General features: G+C 39.1%; 1 protein-coding gene and 2 long non-coding RNA genes across 4 annotated transcripts in view; all 3 read left to right on the top strand.

Annotated features, from left to right (window-relative positions):
* The window catches only part of LOC117472689 (gastrula zinc finger protein XlCGF57.1-like), a 76,319-nt gene that overhangs the window by 28,284 nt on the left and 27,424 nt on the right, over nucleotides 1-20,611 (top strand). Inside the window, exon 1 of one of the 2 annotated variants that reach the window (XM_034118021.1) lies at nucleotides 1,625-1,877. The exons of the other annotated variant lie outside the window; for it this stretch is intronic. Within the exon in view, the coding sequence (XP_033973912.1) occupies nucleotides 1,631-1,877 (247 nt within the window). The 5' untranslated portion in view covers nucleotides 1,625-1,630. Of the gene's footprint in view, nucleotides 1-1,624; nucleotides 1,878-20,611 lie in introns of those variants that run through there. 2 annotated transcript variants of the gene reach the window in all.
* On the top strand, nucleotides 8,635-10,291 carry LOC117472699. Its single transcript, XR_004554953.1, has 4 exons — nucleotides 8,635-8,765; nucleotides 9,058-9,126; nucleotides 9,994-10,120; nucleotides 10,225-10,291. It is a non-coding gene; the product is annotated as an uncharacterized LOC117472699 (long non-coding RNA).
* On the top strand, nucleotides 10,299-16,230 carry LOC117472700. Its single transcript, XR_004554954.1, has 3 exons — nucleotides 10,299-10,345; nucleotides 10,424-10,494; nucleotides 15,791-16,230. It is a non-coding gene; the product is annotated as an uncharacterized LOC117472700 (long non-coding RNA).

Below are 20,611 nucleotides of genomic sequence, written 5' to 3'. Positions count from 1 at the left end.
GTCGCTGCTCCACAGGCTCCGAATGCCAGCCTCTCCTCTGTTCTTCCTGCTCCTATTCCTGCTCCAGCCACCCGAAAGCTGACCCGCAAGGTTGTGCACAACACGTGCAAAAAGTGTGGGAAATTTCGCACAGCGGAAACTGGACACAGCCAGTACAAGGGAGTTGTTTACTGCCCCTTGGTTGAGGCTTTGCCAAAGAAGCAGTGGCTGAAGGACATGAAAAACAATAAGTGAAAAGTATATCCGCCCCCATAGGCATTGACACTTAATTATGTATATAGTTTGGTTTACAGTTTTATAGTTATGTGTGTATATATATATATATATATATATATATATATATATATATCTTATGTATAAATTGTATATAATAATGTTTATCTTCTATTTACGAGTGTTATTATCATTATTTTGTTATACCGTTTTACTACTGTTTTAAATGTTATTATGTTTAACTAATTTAAAATAAAGGTTTGGATTTTTCAAGTATACCTAGTGTCTGTCCAATAATTGTAGTGGAGTGCTATGTTTAGAATTTCTATAGTTTTTCGTTCACCTGTTCGAAAGCCAAAAACTAAATAATTATAAAACCTATACCTTAGTTGATATTAATGTAATGGTTATATTTTAATTATTTATCCACAGCACACAAACAATGAGCTTCAATAAAAGTCCATATAGGTGACTTAAAAACTATCCCTGATTTAAAAAAAGTATTTAATAAACTTGAAAGAAGTAAATAAGTTTTACTTAATATTTAATAGAAATGTATTAATAGTTAACTGTATAACACAAGTCTTATCAGTCAATATCTAATGAAGATATGCAACACAAGCACTTTTATTCCTCTCATGTTCTATATATTATACACTTCAATACTGACGGAGTTGGGATTCAATCCTGCAATCTTGTGGATTTTTTTTCCGCCGCAAGAAATAAACAAATACATACTTTTTTTGAAACACTACTGTATACAAACACTTTTAAATGCTACATGAGGGAAATTGGGAGCAGGAGAATCGTTTTTTTCCTCCTCTTTTCTCTTTTTCTCTTTTTTTCCTCTTTTTTCTTCTTCCCCCTTCTTCCCCCTTCTTCTCCTTTCTTCCCCCCCCCCTTGCAAGGCTATTGTTCCCCAGCTTTGGCGCAGTGGATAGATCCTTGGTGTTGGGATCAAGGGGTCACAGGTTCAAACCCCACTGCAGTCAACATGTCGTTGTGTCCCTGGGCAAGACACTTCACCCCAAATTGCACCTGTGGGGATTGTCCACAGTATTGAGTATGTAAGTCACTTTGGATAAAAGCGTCTAACAAGTAACATGTAATGCAATGTTAAATTAAATATACAGTCAAATACAATGAAATACTGTTTATTGCAGGAATAACTGCAAATGTGACACTTGTGAGAAAAGGTTCACCCAAAAGTCAAACAAAGGTGATTCATGCAACTCACTGAACAAGTGTTGGGGAACATGTTGTTTATGTTATTGTTTCCCTTATTAGTTATTGTGGGAGATTTGGACAATATATTTTTGAATGTCAATCCAGTAGGTGGTGGTAATGTAACTTTATCAGTGCAGAACGACTCCCTAAACCAACGAAGAAGAACATTCCACCGGAAGTTGTGTTGTTCATGCCAACAAGAAAAACTAAAGTTGCTTTGGCTTATTTTGTCTCTTCATACATCCATATATTTCACACAGTAGAAATGGCTGCAGTTGAGAAACTGAGAAGTGTTATCAACGAGCGACTAGCTGCAGCTGCCGATGAAATATTGGAAGTTTTTGCTCAAGCTTTATCAGCATACGAGGAGGAGATTTGTCGTCAGCGCAGATTATTGGATACCGTTTTGAAGCCTCAGATAAAGCTGCACAGAACAGGTGTGTAACAAACAATGAAATACTTTATTATTTCCTATCAAGTACTTACACATTATCAAGCAATCTGAATGGGATTCATTATGGTTGAAGCCTCTCGTTAGTTATATTTTGTGAGGGTGTACTCTTCAAATGTATTATTCTTCTACTATATTTAAGCAATAGCTCACGCGTCGGGCCGAACCACGCCCCTAAACTGTGATATACTGAGCATATATCACGGCCTGAAGTGAGCTATTGCTTTTATAAAACGGTTACCAAGTGTGGCAATATGAAAGAAAAATACACACTCTAATTTAAATAGTTTTTATTAATAAATAATGATGTTCAAAATAAAATAGTCCCTCCCTTGCCTTCTGCACAAAACATAGTGCGAGGTGGTAGTAAAGTAAAGTTGGAACGATATTGGCAGATTCGGATTTCATGGATCAATAACTCATGAACAAAACGTTGTTCAGACACAAATTACGTCTCCTAAGTACCGTGGTAAGGTTGACAACGAACTACAATCATATTTTGATCAAAAAAAGCCAATACATGCTGTCCTCCAAACTGGGCACATTACATTGGTCTCTATCTGCGGCCGGAGAAGAAACGAGTGCTGAGGGACCGTCTGAAAAGTGCAACTCCGAAAAAAGAGAATACAATAATATTCAATCACTTCACTATTGTACAGTATATTTCTACCAAACTCACTACACACATCAATAGTCTCCTGGTGGTCATACTACAGCAGAGAGTTTGGAAGAATAATGGTTTTGAATAATTTTGGTGAATATTTATAATGTAAAATCATCAATAAATATGGCATCATCTTCAATAACGTTACTAATATACAGTATATTTCTACCAAACTCACTACACACATCAATAGTCTGCTGTTGGTCATACTACAGCAGAGAGTTTGGAAGAATAATGGTTTGAATAAGTTTGGTGAATATTTATAATGTAAAATCATCAATAAATATGGCATCATCTTCAATAACTGTAGTAGTGTACAGTATATTTCTACCAAACTCACTACACACATCAATAGTCTCCTGTTGCTCATACTACAGCAGAGAGTTTGGAAGAATAATGGTTTGAATAATTTTGATGAATATTTATAATGTAAAATCATCAATAAATATGGCATCATCTTCAATAACGTTACTATTATACAGTATATTTCTACCAAACTCACTAAACACATCAATAGTCTCCTGTTGGTCATACTACAGCAGAGAGTTTGGAAGAATAATGGTTTGAATAATTTTGGTGAATATTTATAATGTAAAATCATCAATAAATATGGCATCATCTTCAATAACGTTACTATTGTACAGTATATTTCTACCAAACTCACTACACACATCAATAGTCTCCTGTTGCTCATACTACAGCAGAGAGTTTGGAAGAATAATGGTTTGAATAATTTTGGTGAATATTTATAATGTAAAATCATCAATAAATATGGCATCATCTTCAATAACGTTACTATTATACAGTATATTTCTACCAAACTCACTAAACACATCAATAGTCTCCTGGTGGTCATACTACAGCAGAGAGTTTGGAAGAATATGGTTTTGAATAATTTTGGTGAATATTTATAATGTAAAATCATCAATAAATATGGCATCATCTTCAATAACTGTAGTAGTGTACAGTATATTTCTACCAAACTCACTACACACATCAATAGTCTCCTGTTGGTCATACTACAGCAGAGAGTTTGGAAGAATAATGGTTTGAATAATTTTGGTGAATATTTATAATGTAAAATCATCAATAAATATGGCATCATCTTCAATAACGTTACTATTGTACAGTATATTTCTACCAAACTCACTACACGCATCAATAGTCTCCTGTTGCTCATACTACAGCAGAGAGTTTGGAAGAATAATGGTTTGAATAATTTTGATGAATATTTATAATGTAAAATCATCAATAAATATGGTATCATCTTCAATAACGTTACTATTATACAGTATATTTCTACCAAACTCACTAAACACATCAATAGTCTCCTGTTGGTCATACTACAGCAGAGAGTTTGGAAGAATATGGTTTTGAATAATTTTGGTGAATATTTATAATGTAAAATCTTCAATAAATATGGCATCATCTTCAATAACTGTACTATTATACAGTTTATTACTACCAAACTCACTACACATTAATATTACATTTAGCTGACGTTTTCATCCAAAGCGACTTACAATCGGTATAGTCTCCTGTTTCTTATACTCCACCGATACATTTGTATAAATATTTTTGTGAACAAAACTAAATGTTTATTACAGATTTAGCCAAAGTTGAAGTTAAAGTCAACTTTTGTGTCAAATTTTCCACATGTGTTATACAGAAACATTGAAATGCCGTTTCTTACAGTCCCACAGCGTGAACAAAAACAACATATATATATATATAAACAACTTAAGAAAGTTCTAGCTAAACAAGGGTATAAAAGTAAGTAATACATATATATAAAAAACACAATCAACAAGAAACATGAGTTGGACATTAGTGCAAGTACTTCTTAGTGCAATAAATTAGGACTAGGATTTAGGACTAGAAATGAAGCCAAATCGTGAAAACATCTTCAGGTGCAGATGATGTACACGATAATATACTTTACTTTTTATTTCCCCTCTAAAGATCAGCTGCCACACCTAAAAAGAAAAAAAATGGGTCCATGGCAAAAGGGTGAAGAGTTTAAACCAATCAAATGAAGGATGCAGAGCAATCAAGCCTCCAGCCAATCACTTGCCTTCAATAAAGCATGCATGGATCATGCCGTTTTTCAGTGCTTACAGCAAACTATGAGGATAGACATTTTTGAAAATGTATGCTACTGACACAGAGGACACATTTTGCCTAAATATAACACTTTCAGTACTTAATGCGCTGGGACTTCTTTGAAAACATGCCTCCACTCCTGTTCCAAGGTTATATGTAAGTATTATTTTATTTTATTGTCTTTTCATTGAAGTTACTAACAGTCATTTAAGCTATGCTTATATACCTGTTTAGACAATTACGTTTGAGCTCATCTTGTTAGTATTTGATCAACTGAAATGTTACTGAATTAAAACTACAAACAAATGTTATTTGTTCCTGTTATGTAATATTACACATTAAAATGACAAATGACTAGTTTTGCAAACCAAAACAAAAACCCAACTTAGTGTTACATATTTGGCCACAGTTTTTTCTTATATGTACTTCTAAAAAGTTTACTTCAAACTCTTTTTATATTGAGAACAAATATTTAGCTTTGCCTGTCCTCCTTTTCCTAGGTTAGATGCAATTTGAAAATAATGGGAAGAGTTAAAAAAGGAAACAGGGCCCAGAGGAAGGACTTATGGGCAATGGCTGGTGGAATGGAAGCTTTGGTCCGAGCAATGAAGAGTGTTCACATTACCAAAAGAGATACAGGACATTCTTCATATATTTGGTTGGAACTCGCTCTAATCCTTTTTGGTCATGATGATAAGAAAAACCGTCATTGGCTGTGGGTTGTATGGACCAACAATCGAAAAGGATTGAGGGATTTGATCTATAAACGCCAAAAATCATTAGAGCAGAAGGAAGTTCAGGTAATGGAGGAAAATCAAAACGAGAGAGATGTTGGAGGGGCATGTTCTGAAGACTGTCTTGCAAAGGACTTGCCTCTGAGCATGATTCAGAATAAGGTATCAGATGAGGACACAGAAAATAAAGAAGGAGAAGACAAACAAGAAAGGATGTCTTCTCAGAGTGGACGAGAAGTAGATGACCAGTTATCAGATGAGGACACAGAAATCAATGAAGCAGAAGACAAACAAGAAAGGATGTCTTCTCAGAGTGGACGAGAAGTAGATGACCAGTTATCAGATGAGGACATAGAAATAAATGAGGCAGAAGACAAACAAGAAAGGATGTCTTCTCAGAGTGGACGAGAGGTAGATGACCAGTTATCAGATGAGGACATAGAAATCAATGAGGCAGAAACTGAAGAACAGAATTTGCAAAGAGGAGCACAAGATGACAATAAAAACACAGGCACCAAAACACATTGGCGGAAGTTGCCAGTAGTATCTAAAAGGTTCAGAATAACAGTAAATCAAAAGAAATGGCAAAAGATTGTTCCATTGACGGGTTCAAACAAACTGAGGCAACCGTGGACCGACGTGTTGTACAAGAGTTTTCGAGATAAAAATCCCTGTTGTACACTTGCCTTCAAGAGTCACCACATAAAAATTCCTAACAGCAGGAAAATGAAAAGTCCGTACTTAAACATCTGTGCAGTTTGTACATTCCCTTCCTGCAGGGCCAAATTCTTCTTTAAAATCCAAAATGAGCCAGTGGGAGACACCCTTGTTAAAATATATGTGCTGCAAAGAGGGAAAATGGCACACAAAGCAAATGAGAAAAAATTCCGACCAGCAGCAAACAGAAGAAGAGGCAGAATTGCAAGAGCCCTGCATAAAGGAGTGAGTCAAGTATTTTACAGTAAACTTAAAAAAACACCTGTTGCTGAACTGATTTCAGGAAACATAACCCGCAGTCTGAACAAAAATGTTCTCAAAGTGATACGTTCAGAAGTAAGAAGAGGTAAAAGAATCCATGAGGATGTTTTCATGGAGATGTACCTCACACAAATGATCATTAAGGAATGTGACTCAAATTATCACAGGATGCCTGGGTACATACAGCATTTTCAAGTTGACCCATTTGGTGTACATATGTACTCTGAAACCGGAGTAAACATAGTTGTGCAACACCTGAGAAAGAAGACACCGCTGACCCTATATCTAGATGCTACAGGTAATGTTGCATCCAAAGTTCCAGGTCAGACCAAAAGAGTGCTTTATTACTGCCTCACTCTTCCTGGAGGTGGTCAGCAAGTACCTCCCCTCCCAGTCTGCGAAATGCTGACAAATGAACACTCCATACCACCAATCACATTCTGGCTAATGCAGTTCCTCCGCAAACTGTCACAGTACACTAAAATAAAAGTACATCAGGTAGAAACAGACTACAGCTGGGCCCTGCTCCAAAGTGTTCTCTTTTCTTTTAACAAGGAGAGCATTGTCAGTTACTTGGACAGGGCTTTCGCTATCTGTTCAAAGCTGAAGTCATGGAAGGAAATCCGAATGTTGGCAGTGCTACACATTTGCTCTGCACACGTGCTGAAAGCTGTAGCACAGTCAATTGGGAGAAGAACTGCAGACAAGGGTTTGAAGGAATTTGCAACATTTGCATTTGCCAGGTTGCAAAATGCTACTTCAATGACCACAGCACTAAAAATCTTCCGCTCGTTGTGCACTGTGTTAATTGGAAAGCACAATTCCAATACTGTCCTGATCCATCTGAAGGCCGTGAAGGACTTCATAAAAGAATGCAGGATTCCCGACATGGAAGAGGGGGACAAGTTAGGAGACAGCCCCTTAACTCAGGAGGAAGATGATGAAGAAAGAAGAAATGCCCACACAATTGTTGGCAGATCTCCCTTCACATATGAGTTTAGGAAGGTCATGGAGGAGGTACAGGGAGAGCTTGAAAAAGAGGAGGTCGAAACCCCACAGGATGAAAATCCATACTTTTGCCCTGGCATTGTTGATGTCCTTTTTGACAACTATCTAGGGATTTTTCCCCTTTGGAGTGGGCTGCTGTTGGGGAATTTGAAAAGATATGCAACTGACACAGAGGAAGACACATTTGGCCAAAGTAAAACAAGGGACACAAACTGCCATGTGGAGAGATGGTTTGGAATAGTCAAACATTCTATTCTAAAAAAGCAGAGACGACTGAGGCCAGCGGCATTCATCAGAAAATTGTATGGCTCTCTACAGGGGAGGTACAGAGAACACATAATGGCACATCACTTATCTGAGCAGTTACTACTCAAAACATTGCTACCAAAAGACATCAGTCAATCTAAGGAAGGTTGGGCAAAGAGAGATGGAGCAAAGCCTCGCACTGCCAGCTCCAAATATTACACCACTCCAGACATTCTTCCAGTTCCAAAAAGAGCAAAGTTAACTCTGAACACTGGCGAAGATATTCAGAGCAGCACAGATGTGAAGAACAGCAGCAATGACCCCACAAGTAAAGGGTCCAAGCCTGCAACAGAGGTATTGTTTTGCTATATTAAAATGTATGCTTTAAACAGAGTAACAAAGTAAGCAATTCTTCGAGCTATAAAAACAATGTTAAGAAAGCATTAAAAACGTTTTAGCATGAGCCAATCTTTCATAGAAAACGTACAAAATGTATAGTGCATTAAAAGTATTTAAAATTGAATTAATGGCAAATGCTGTACGAAGTTATTATGATATCATTGTTCATTTCATTTTAGGTTGATGCCCTTTGGACATGCAAACCAACTGAAGTTTTTGTGGCTGTTGTAAGACATGCTGAAGAGAAGCATAATTTCACCCTGAGGCACAGAGAATTTCAGAGTTTGAGACCTGATGAACTCATCATAGGCGAGGCAAGTATTTATTAAAACTTATGCTGTACCGGACTGCTCATCTCACATAAGCCATATGTTAATGATTCAATTGTTGACAAAAAGTATGTAATTTGTGCTACACAAAATGATATCCAAGTAAATTGTTAGGCCAGTCCATCTGGAGTGTGACTTTAGATAGACCAGTTTTAGCAAAGGTTTTGCATAATTGATCCATTCTAAAATGATCTGACAATGATGTGATTAAAACCGACTTTGGCCTCTATATTAGCTGGCATTTTGTATGATTATTTCCCCTACAATTTATCCAAAAGGTAATAGAATGTTACATTAGAGGCATCCTCAACCTGAAGGATAATGCTGGCCGTCTATACCTCCTGGATCACTACACCATGGGTGTAATCCTACACGTCACACGAGAGCAGATGGCCAGGCAAGAGCTAAAAAAGGTGAGTAAAACTGATTATTCAAAGTATTTTCATCCCTTTTAGTATTGTAGGCTTGAGAAAGGAGACTGAACTGTGTCTACAGGCAACTTCCAGCATTATTATAATCATGTATGTAGTTTTTGGAGACATTTGTGTTGTTTTTAACCAATACATTTAGAATATAAGCTTCCCTTTTTTTCTTGTTCCTGTTGAGAAAAATAAATAATGAATACTGTGTAAATTAAATTATTGTTTTGCACCTGTATATTATAGAAAATAACACTTATGTTTACATATTCCCTAATTTTTTCAGGTCACATTTGATCTATATGATGGAGCCATTGGATTTGTCAATATAAGAAATGTGCACTGGAAGTTTGTGGTGAGTATACAGCTACTCGTGTAGTAATACTGTAGCTGCTTTTACAGCATGTTTTGCTCAGGGTTTGCACATTTCAAGTTAATCAAATATTACTTTGAAGATGTATGATTACATTTATTCAAATGCATACAACTAAATATACATTGCTATTAAAAAATATTGTAATACATTACTCATATACTGTGACAGAGTTAAGACTAAAATGTGTATCTCATGCAGCCCCATTTTGTAAATGCATCTTTGCCTCAGGATTGGTTTAAAAATGCTTCTTTTAGTTTTAATGTCTTCATGTTCTTCATCTATATCATAGGGAAACAATATAAAATGTAGTCCAAAATAAGTACTCATTCAACCATTTCTCATTGGTGGTCGCTACTGCTCCACTAAAGATTTGAGTCTTCTGACCCCAAATTGTGCAACTTTCTTTCATCTGATCTGACATCTTTAATTATTTCAATACTTTTAAGTCTTAAATATACCCATTTAAAATGGGTAGTTATTATTTTAGTATTACTTTTAATAGCTTTTTTAACAGTTGAAGTAATTTTAATAATGTGAATCTATTAGTTAACTGTGGTTTTCATTTTTGAAGAAAAGCTGATACATTATTGTTGCTGCTGACATATTGAAAAAGGTTTGGTTTAATTATACGGTATGCTACTTTTTAAAACAGTACCTCCATGCCCTTTCAAACCACATTTATGTGGTTGATCCTCTGCAAGGGTCAAATGAAGTTGAGGACTCCAGAAAGGCTGGTTACAAATTTGGGTTATATAAAATATATTACAGGAAAATACATTGGTTAAACGCACATTTGGTAAAGGCAAAGAGTAAGCGCAATTTTTTTTTTTTCCTATTGTTCTATAGAGAGTATTTCAAGATGCGCCGGAACAGACTGGGAAAAGAGGACTGGGTTAACATTAAATGGCAGCCAGGAAAGATAACCCACACCTTCCAGAAAGATGCCACCAGTTGTGGAGCCTTTGTCATGCAGGTGATTCAATGCAACATGTTGTGTTCATTAATAATAAAGCATTTTATTTTAAAGGGAAATTCAAAAACACGTCATAACGTCATGTTATTTTACCATCTGTCCAGATGGCCAAGATGACAGTGAAGGAATTTCCGAAAATACCACAGACGTTTCACATCAACTCATCAAAACTATCTCTTCAAAATCTACGAAGAGACATGGCAGAAGAAATTCTCAAAGGATCAGGTATTAGCCAAAAATATGAAATGAATATATGGATCGCTTCCTGTAAATTGAACAGTAATACACCTGTTATTTTTTCAGTTTCAAAGGATGACTTCTGTTCCTTCTGTGGAATTGAGGACCTGCCCACAACTGCTGTTGATGCTGTTTGGGTGAGACTAAGGCCCCGCTCACACGGGACCGTTTGCGTTTATGCACAGTATGCGTATTCAAAAAAGTCTTCCGTTCACATGCATTTGTTTCATTTAACGTGTCTGTTCAAACGAGGCCGCTGGAAACGCTGTAGTACATATGCTGGGACTGTAAGTGGCGCTGTAACTTCCGCCAAAATACACCAAAAGCCGCGAAGAAGAGCAACCGAGCAGCCCGCTGCAATGTTGCCATGGCTACCCTTCTGTTTAAGCCCCGAAACTGAAACTGAAACTGAAAGAAACTGAAAGAAACCGAATCTGTGGATATTGCATCCCCCAAGAAGCACGTCTCCGTGGAGAGGACGGCTCAGAAAGAGAGAGATATTCTCTACAAACACCGGGTGAGATCCTCCTTTGTCAATATAATGGATCAATGCATGAAATCTGACTCTGTTTATTTTGTTTAAGGAGTATATTGGGCGTTAACAATTCTGGTTTGCCTTTTATAATATTATTTCATTCAAGAACCCCTTGTGCGTTTAATTAACACAGCTATTTTTGATAGTTGCTTCAGCAGTGAGCAGGAGAGGCGGGGCTATCGTTATTTTTTCAGGAAATATTCGTATCGAGGTGATTACACGGACTCGGTTGACCCCCCAGAGCGTTTGTTTGCAAATCTATCCACCTTGGGACCCGTTATTGTTTGTGGGGTCAGTTTCTATCGGCCTCGTGTAAATAATAGGGCTATACGCACGCGAAACTATGCAGATACAAGCAGTTTTCTCCTCGTGTAAACGGCGCCTAAATGATGAATTGTTTTGAAACTCCAGAAGATAATCTGAATAATACATACTATATAGATCATCTGGAGTTAGATTTCAGGAATAACATAAAAGTAATGACATTTTGTATATTTTTATTAGGGCTGTCAGTCGATTAAAATATTTAATCGCGATTAATCGCATGATTGTCCATAGTTAATCGCGATTAATCGCAAATTAATCGCACATTTTTTATCTGTTCTAAATGTACCTTAGAGGGATATCTTTCAAGTTTTTAATACTCTTATCAACATATGAGTGGACAAATATGCTTATATGTTTGTTTATCATTTGAACAATGACAAATATTCTCATGAATATTAAACACAACAACCTCTGAACATTACAAATATTCCCTTCAATTCAACCTGGAACCTCTCTCATACAATGTGTGTGTGTGTGGTGTGTGTGTGTGTGTGTGTGGTGTGTCGTGTGTGTGTGTGTGTGTGTGTGTGTGGTGTGTGTGTGTGTGTGTGTGTGTGTGTGTGTGTGTGTGTTGTGTGTGTGTGTGTGTGTGGTGTGTGTGTGTGTGTGTGTGTAGTGTGTGTGTGCTGTCGTGTGTGTGTGTGTGTGTGTGTGTGTGTGTGTGTGTGTGTGTGTGTGTGTGTGTGTGTGTGTGTGTGTGTGTGTGTGTGTGTGTGTGTGTGTGTGTGTGTGTGTGTGTGGCTCAAGGCATATATGCTCCAACGGGAGCTGCCTGGACGCTGCAATCATGTAGCGCGTACTATCCGTGCTGAGTGTGCTGACTTTTCGTACAGTGTCCCACTGTCTGGCTACCTGCATAAAGTCAAGTGCTCGGCGCAGTTGTCGGCGAAATGTCATTGAAACAGCTCCTTATATCCGTTAGCGCAGCTAGCTAGCACCAGATGCTAACAACAACAACACGTAAGGTGTGCCTCGCTCGCGCGAGTCGCGCCACCAGTGGCGTTTCTATGTGTACAAAACTGGGGGGGCAGAGAGAGGTGGGGGAGAGAGAGGGGGAGAGAAAGAGGGGGGGACAGAGAGAGGTGGGGGGGAGAGAGAGAGAGGGGGGGGACAGAGAGAGTTGGGGGGGAGAGAGAGAGGAGAGAGGGGGAGTGTCAAATTACATACTGAAGACCACACGGAGCAACACTGTCAGCGCATACATTTACGTACACTGTGTACGTAAATGTACGGTACACAGCGTGGGGATGTCATATTGTAATGCACCTTAATACATAAGTAAAGGGCACCATCACAAAGCAATTCTTAACAACAACAACAACCACCATAATGCTTTAGCATTAAAACACCATAGACTGTAAATATAAGGAAAACACAGACACTCATCACCGAGGTCACAATATCAATCGATCCAGCAGAGGCAAAACACAGAAGATCAAACAAAATATATGACATAAATGAACTTACCAAAGCTGAAGGCTCACTTGAAAAGAAAAGCGGCACGGCGGTCCTTCCTCTGACAGAATGTTTCTATCACTTTGGGGATGAAGTCCTGTAGTTGCTGGATCAACTGGCTTTCAATTGAAAGCATGGCCAATGCGTTAACTCGCAGCTGTCCCATGGTGTTGCGAGTGAAAGTCTTTATCCTTTTGAGGGTGGAAAAGTTCCTCTCTGACTCGGATGTCGTCATCGGAGTTGTTACTATTATTTTGACCAAAATAACAGTCTCAGCAAACGTATCCTCCAAGTTGTTCTCGTGAATGGATTTCAACAGAGACAGGGCAGTGTTTCCAGTGTGAAGTTCACTGTGGCGGTAGAGCGTGGTCAGCTCAGACTTCAACTTCTCCTTGTTTCCCAAAGCAGGCCACAATTTCACTGCGCAGTCAAGCTCAGGTGTAGGAAATGACAGGACATGCTGTGGGAAGAATGAGCTGTCAACGAGCTTTGCAGCGATCAAATGGTCACTCTGTGAGAACCTCTGTTCCACCTGTGAGATGACTGTGTCACATGCCTCCTTCATTACCGGCGCTGTGCTGCTGACTCGTCGGCCTGGCTCGTCTGTTCCATCATGAGTGGTGGCGGCCAATGCATCAGTTTGCTGCCTCATTTTCTGGACATTTTCCTTGAAGCGGCAGAGCGCGCTTTTGATCCCAGGTGCATCGATGGTTCGTTTTTGCAGAGTGTTGTATAAAACATCCACTTCTGGCATAAGCAACGAAAAAAACTCCAGGAGCTGCATAAATGCTCGGTCCCGCAGTTTCTTTGACAGGCCGTATGCCTCACTTATGGTGACCGCATCCCATCCTGGTTGTGTGCGTATATGGTCCATACACTGAAGAAGTGCTTCTCGGGTCTCCCAAACCGCGTTCACAGTTCTGCTTTTAAAGTTCCATCTCACAGCCGGTGGCCGTGGTATGCGTCTCTGTGTTGCCTCTGCAAGAGCTGCAACACGTTTTGGAGCACCGGAGAAAAAAGTGGAAAAAGCAGTTAGATCTGCAAAAAACACCTTCAGGATGCTCATCCTTGCTGAACACAGTTGCTGCAGGGTCAGGTTCAGTTGGTGGGCGTAGCAGTGAACAAACTGAGCGTTTGGGTACGTCTCCTTCATGACCGTCTGTACCCCGCGCACGTTACCGCTCATGACGGCCGCCCCGTCATAGGTCTGAGCGATTAGCTTTTCTTTCAGCTTCAGGGGTTCAAGAACAGCCTTGATGCTGTTAGAGAGACCTACACCAGTTTTGTCCTTTACTTCCACAAACTCCAAAAAACGCTCTGTAACTGTGAGGTCAGGCATAATGTATCGCAGCACAATCACCATTTGCGATTTACATGAGACATCGGTTGTCTCGTCGGCCTGAACGGCAACAAATGATGTGTTGTCCACTTGCTTGGATATTTCCTCCCTGTACACATCATACATGCAGTCCAAGAGTTCATTCTGTATGGTGCTTGATGTCCCTTTGAAAACGGGCTGAGCTTCGTAGTGCCGTCGAAGCCTGGAATCGCCCTCACACATTGTCTCGAAAATTGACCTGAATATCCCTGGATTCAGAGAGTCCGCCGACTCGTCGTGGCCCCGCAGTGCTGTCTCACATTTCCCACACAGTTTAATACAGGTGATGATCCGACCTAACACGTACCTGTTTTCTTCCACCTTTCTATTATGATCATCAATGCCGCGTCTGTAGGCGCTGTCAATCTGAGCTGCAACATTCACCCTTCCCAGTAATCCCAATTTTACGGCATTTTCCAAGTGACTGTTGCTGCTCTCATGCTTCATTGTCCTCTCCGAAAGATGCTTTAAGTCCTTGTAACCTGTCCTCGACCAAGTACCTTGATCTTCACCAAAAAGCAGGCAAGGAAAGCAAAAGAGGGAATTCTTCTGGATGCTCGCCGTTAGCCATTTCTTTTTAGCAAACCACTCAGCATTAAACCCGCGGTTCACTTTGCCCGCAGTCTGGACCATTTGGAAATCCGGTGGATGGTGGGCACCGAGGCGCTTTACCTCCAGTTTCTCTCCGAGACTAAGTGTCTCAAATGTGTGCTCCAGTAAATGGTCAACTTCATTCATTTTCTTTCCGTTTTTTACTTATTTTTAATCGCTGGTGATGTTAGCTATATGCTGCTCTCTCGTCTTCTCTTCACACTACACGTGACGTTTCGCAGCACTGCACACGTGACATATTTACAGCCAATCAGTTCTGAATAATGTGAGCTGACGTATGGTGGGGATGGCAGCTCCGTGCCCCTTTGGCCTTTTTTTTTTTTGCCACACACATTCCATTGAAAAATACTCTGAGCATGCGCAGTGTAGTTTTTACAGTCACCGTTCACTTAAACAGTGAGAGGGAGGGGCAGAATCAGGTTTTGTCCCACATGGCTCAAAACGGCACTGTAGACACTAATTAGAAGAACACAGACTAAAACAGCAATGTACAGACGAATCAGATGATTAAACATGACCTTAAAATATATTTTATATATTTTTTTATTTCTTTTTTTGCATCTTTTTGCATTTTTTGTTTTCATTATGTGTAATACTTTCTGCTGACACTAGGTGGGGCTGTGCCCCACCTGCCCCTAATGACCAGTCGCCACTGCGCGCCACACATACACACTCCCTCCCGGTCCTCCCGATGGCCAGTCCGGGCCTGCCAGTGAGCGTGGAAGTGTGGTCTGCCACAAGCGGGCGGTAGGAGCGGGGCTGTCAGCATCAGCTTGTCGATGGTATTTTAAACTCGATGCGCTCTGAAACTACGGCGGCCGAGGACAAAAAATACACATGCGTTAATCGCGTTAAAATAATTAGTGGCGTTAATTTTTTTTTGCGTTACCGCGTTATTAACGCGTTAACTTGACAGCCCTAATTTTTATGCATTACAGGTTTCCTTTTGTTTTTCTTATAGTTTGTTAAAGTTTTAGCACAGTACAGATAAACCTGAATAACAACAAGTATTTATATAAAAAAAAAAAAGTATAATCTCTTTAAAATATAAATGAATATGCCTGCTTTACAAGTGTCCTACACTTGACATTTTCTTAATATCTTTGTTGTATTTATTCCCATGTAGATTCAGTGTGAAACTTGTGGAAGATGGTTTCACACGCAGTGCCTCGGAATGACTGCTGCACTAATACCAACAAAAGATACCCTGTGGTATTGTGTGTTGTGTATCATCCCTAACTAAAGAGGCTATGTAAGAGTTTGTGTAACTTTTACCAGAGGTACCAGGATTTGGGGAGGTAAGGCTTGTTAGAACTACTACCACAATAGAACTAGTGCGCTTATAAACGGCATGTGGGGGAAAATCCAGCCCAGCCAGTGATTTTAAATCGGCAAAATGAAAGCTGAATTTTGTACAAAACAAACAAAAATCCAGAAAAAAGCTTTGCTAAAGATTTTGCGCAACTGAAGTAATGATTAATAATCACCTGTCCATAGTTTTAAATTATTATAAAACTTAATTAAGATGTTAAATATATTTTCCCTTACAGATTAAATTAGTCACAGATGTTCATGATGTTTTCCATGTCAGACATTACATTGTAGATTTGTTCATTAATATTATACAGTAAGATAGGTGAAAAGCCTGAAATGTTTTATTTTTCAATTTTAACTTTATTTTACTGTTTCATAGCTAATGAAAAAGTTGTTTAATGTCTTAATTTATATATAACATACTGTATATACAATGTGTAACATATATATGTATATATCAATGTGTCTAGTTTATTGATGATTAAAAGACTGTTCTACTTTTGATGGATCTTGCTTTGATGTAGGTGCTACCATGTCTATATTCAGTCTGTAAGTTAATTAATGAAAGAACAATAAAACAGTGTTATGGTTTATGAATAAATAGGAGATTTTCTTTTGAGTTAAATTTCAATCGCTTCTGGTTAAAATTAAGGGGTCTCCTGTTTGACAGTAACTTATACTTACCAATACACTTTATTTTAAAATAACATAACGATCATTAAAATACGTTTTCAAATACGCTTTTGTAGTGTAGCAAGTTAGAGGACCATTAATGTCTGAGGTGAGTTTGGTAGCACTCCACTGTATAATAGTGAAGATATTGAAGATGATGCCATATTTATTGAAGATTTTTACAAATATTCACCAAAATTATTCAAAACCATATTCTTCCAAACTCTCTGCTGTAGTATGACCAACAGGAGACTATTGATGTGTGTAGTGAGTTTGGTAGAAATATACTGTACAATAGTAACGTTATTGAAGATGATGCCATATTTATTGATGATTTTACATTATAAATATTCACCAAAATTATTTAAAACCATATTCTTCCAAATTCTCTGCTGTAGTATGACCACCAGAAGACTATTGATGTGTTTAGTGAGTTTGGTAGAAATATACTGTATAATAGTACAGTTATTGAATATTATTGTATTCTCTTTTTTCGGAGTTGCACTTTGCAGACGGTCCCTCAGCACTCGTTTCTTCTCCGGCTGCGGAAAGAGACCAATTTAATGTGTCCAGCTCGGAGAACGGCGCATATTGGCTTTTTTTGATCAACATGTGATTGTAGTTCGTTGTCAACCTTAGCACGGTACTTAGGAGACGTAATTTGTGTCTGAATAACGTTTTGTTCATCAGTTATTGATCCATGAAATCCGAATCTGCCAATATCGTTCTAACTTTACTGAACTCGAGGAGGTTGTTATGCAACAACACTAACAGCAAGTGAACATATTAGACAGAGAGAGTTGATCGATTATTTGGCTATTTATTTACATTCATTTGTATGTTGCCATTTATTGTGCACCCACTGAAAAACTGTCCAGCATCAGTAGAATGGCTTACTTGGTTACTTGTATAGGTTGAGGTTGTATAGACTGTTGCTTGGCGTGGCGAGAATATTGCTCCACTTTCTCCGGTCCCCGAGATTCGGCTTCCAGTAGCTCTGGAGATAGGCACTGCTCAATCCACTCCTCCATAGTAAGGCCACCTCGGGGGTCGAAGTTAACCCTTCTCTTGCGTTAGGTCATACCCCCCTTCCCATGCTATTTTCGGTCAAAATTGACCGGTGTGTTTTGCACAGTGATATCTCTGGAACCCCTTATCCAATTTTGATGGTTGACATCTCATTTGAACAGTCAAAGCAAGTGTAGAATCAAGGGGTGACGGACAGAATGACACCAGGGGTGAATTTCATATTATATTTGGCAGTAAGTTCAAAGATAGTGCTTATTTTACATTACTGTATATTATAACAATGCTTGCCATATAGGCTGTACTGGAGATGGAAATGCTTTAGTTAGTGTTGTAGCTGAGATTCTTCCCATTCCAATGATGTATGGGATGTATTGATTTGATACAAGCAAGCCAGTGTTTCATGTCATGGTCTGGACCTACCGGTGGGCCCATCAAGTTCAGCATTCACTGTGATGAATATAGAATAAGACACTGATACTGTTTTCCTCAATGAACATTTATTGAAAGAGAAATTGTGTGTGTGTGTGTGTGTGTGTGTGTGTGTGTGTGTGTGTGTGTGTGTGTTGTGTGTGATGTGTGTGTGTGTGTGTGTGTGTGTGTGTGTGTGTGTGTGTGTGTGTGTGTGTGTGTGTGTGTGTGTGTGTGTGTGTGTGTGTGTGTGTGTGTGTGTGTGTGTGTGTGTGTGTGTGTGTGTGTGTGTGTGTGTGTGTGTGTGTGTGTGTGTGTGTGTGTGTGTGTGTGTGTGTGTGTGTGTGTGTGTGTGCGCGCGGGGTATTGAGGCAATTGGATGAAAAACACAATATTTATGACATTACATGTTAGTTATCCAAAGCGACTTAGATACTCAATACTGTGGGCAATCCCCACAGGAGCAATTTTGGGGTGAAGTGTCTTGCCCAGGGACACAACGACATGCTGACTGCAGTGGGGTTTCAACCTGTGACCCCCTGATCCCAACACCAAGGCTCTATCCACTGCGCCACACGCTTCCCTGATATTTTATGATTAAAACAAAAGTCATTCGTCACACCCGAAACGCAAGAGAAGGGTTAAGTAAGGGATAATGTGCAGCGAGGCGGTCATTATGGGTAAAAGAATACCGGACAGGCAGATCAAAAATAGTCCGTTGTTATTGTTTGAACTAAGTAGCAAAGGTAGGAACTGCTTCGATAGCGTTTTTGCTGATCTTTTTGATTACAGATTTGAAAACATCGTTGCTTGCTTTAAAAGTAGCACAATTAATTATGTCAAACCTTGGAAAGTATCTAGATATCCCTGCCCTAATGCCAAAGGAACTGCACACTGAATATGTTTTGCCGTTTGATGTCTATGTCTGGACCGCTGCGTAAAAAGGAGGGTTTCTGCCCCGTTACTTCTCCGCTGTTTTCTTGTTCCAGTTCGAAAAGCAAACTGCTTTTCCGCCCAACTGTATCCAGTTTTTCTCAGACGCGGAGGGATACTGACTTGTTGTGAAAAGTAACTACAATTCTACCTGTGGTATACGCTCAGTATATCACGGCTAAGAACCAATCAGATTGCTTGATTTGACTTGTCCGTTTTATAATTACCCATATATATAATATTGAGGAGGGACTTATTCTTCCATTAAGTATTTCCATGTTCTGCTGATTTCTGTATGAGATATTTAATTATTATATATATTCAAGAAATCAGCTGTAAATAAACAATCAAATAGAATAGAAGGACTACTTGACCAGTTAAGACATTACATGTTGAATTGATTGCTAAATATTGCATCCTATTGTGTTGATAGAACCACATTCTGTTTATTAATTCATGATCAGATCTCAAACAACAAACACACAGCACAGCGGTTAAAATACACATTGTTAAAACATATTATATATTTTTTTAAAGTGGGTGGCCGCATGCTTTTTAAATAAACTCTTTTCATGCTTTATGCATTTCTGTAGTCTTGTTTGTTGTTGTCTTGATATTGTGATATTGATCTTAAAGGGCCCATGTCATGGCCATTTCCACTGATCATAATTCCATTGTTGAGATCTACTAGAATAAATTTATATTGTGCAATTTTCCAAACTCACATTGGTTTCTCATACAGCATCTCTGTAAACTACGTGTATTCACTGAATTTCACTCTCTGCCTTTAACGGCTCGTTGTAGCTCCAATAGCTCCAGCCCCCACCCTCCCTGTGAGCACAGTGTGCTCTGATTGGTCGGGACGTTGTGAATCGTGCTGAGCTCCGTGGAGGTGTTGTTTCCTTGTTAGCGATACACAGCCAAACACAGCCAAACTCATCCTGAGCACACACAAAGTCACAGCCGAAGTACCAACAATAATGCGGCTTTCACACCGGCGCTTTTCACTTTCTAGCTCCTCGCGAGAGCTTTTCTGGTTCAGCTCCTGTTTCCCTTTTCAGCTCCCGCTCTGTTCACACCGCTCACACCGCTCAAGAGCCGGGATGGTACTGCGTCATTGCCTCATCGTTTGCGTCATGACGTAACCGTTTACGTGCCTGCTTCCTAAAACCCAAACCGCGCGGAAATCACAACAACAATGGCCGATTGTATTGAAGCGCTGTTCGCTGTGGTTATCCTCTTACGAGACGAAATGGAAGGCATCGGACGACTTTTCAAGGGACGACTGAATATTGCCATGAAGTTGTGTACAACCAACCCCCTTTACACCCCTTTCCAGAGAACGGTAGACAAGAAGGAGCTGACGTTAGATCTGCATTGATGGAGTATTTCAACATGGGGGACCACTAATATTACTGCAGTTAAACCTGATCTATTTTGTATCATGCCTCTTACAATAAAATCACTGGATCAGACTTGAATTGTGTTTTATTTTGTATACAAATCACAGAATGTAAACAGATAAACAGGTATGAACAATATTCTTATAAAAATAGTGCATACCCAAAAGGTTTAGACCAGGGGTCTCCAA

Source organism: Trematomus bernacchii, unplaced genomic scaffold (assembly GCF_902827165.1).
Source record: "Trematomus bernacchii unplaced genomic scaffold, fTreBer1.1, whole genome shotgun sequence".
Taxonomy (NCBI): Eukaryota; Metazoa; Chordata; class Actinopteri; order Perciformes; family Nototheniidae; genus Trematomus; species Trematomus bernacchii.
Note: the sequence above shows the minus strand (reverse complement) of the source record. Positions and strands in the feature narration are given on the sequence as shown.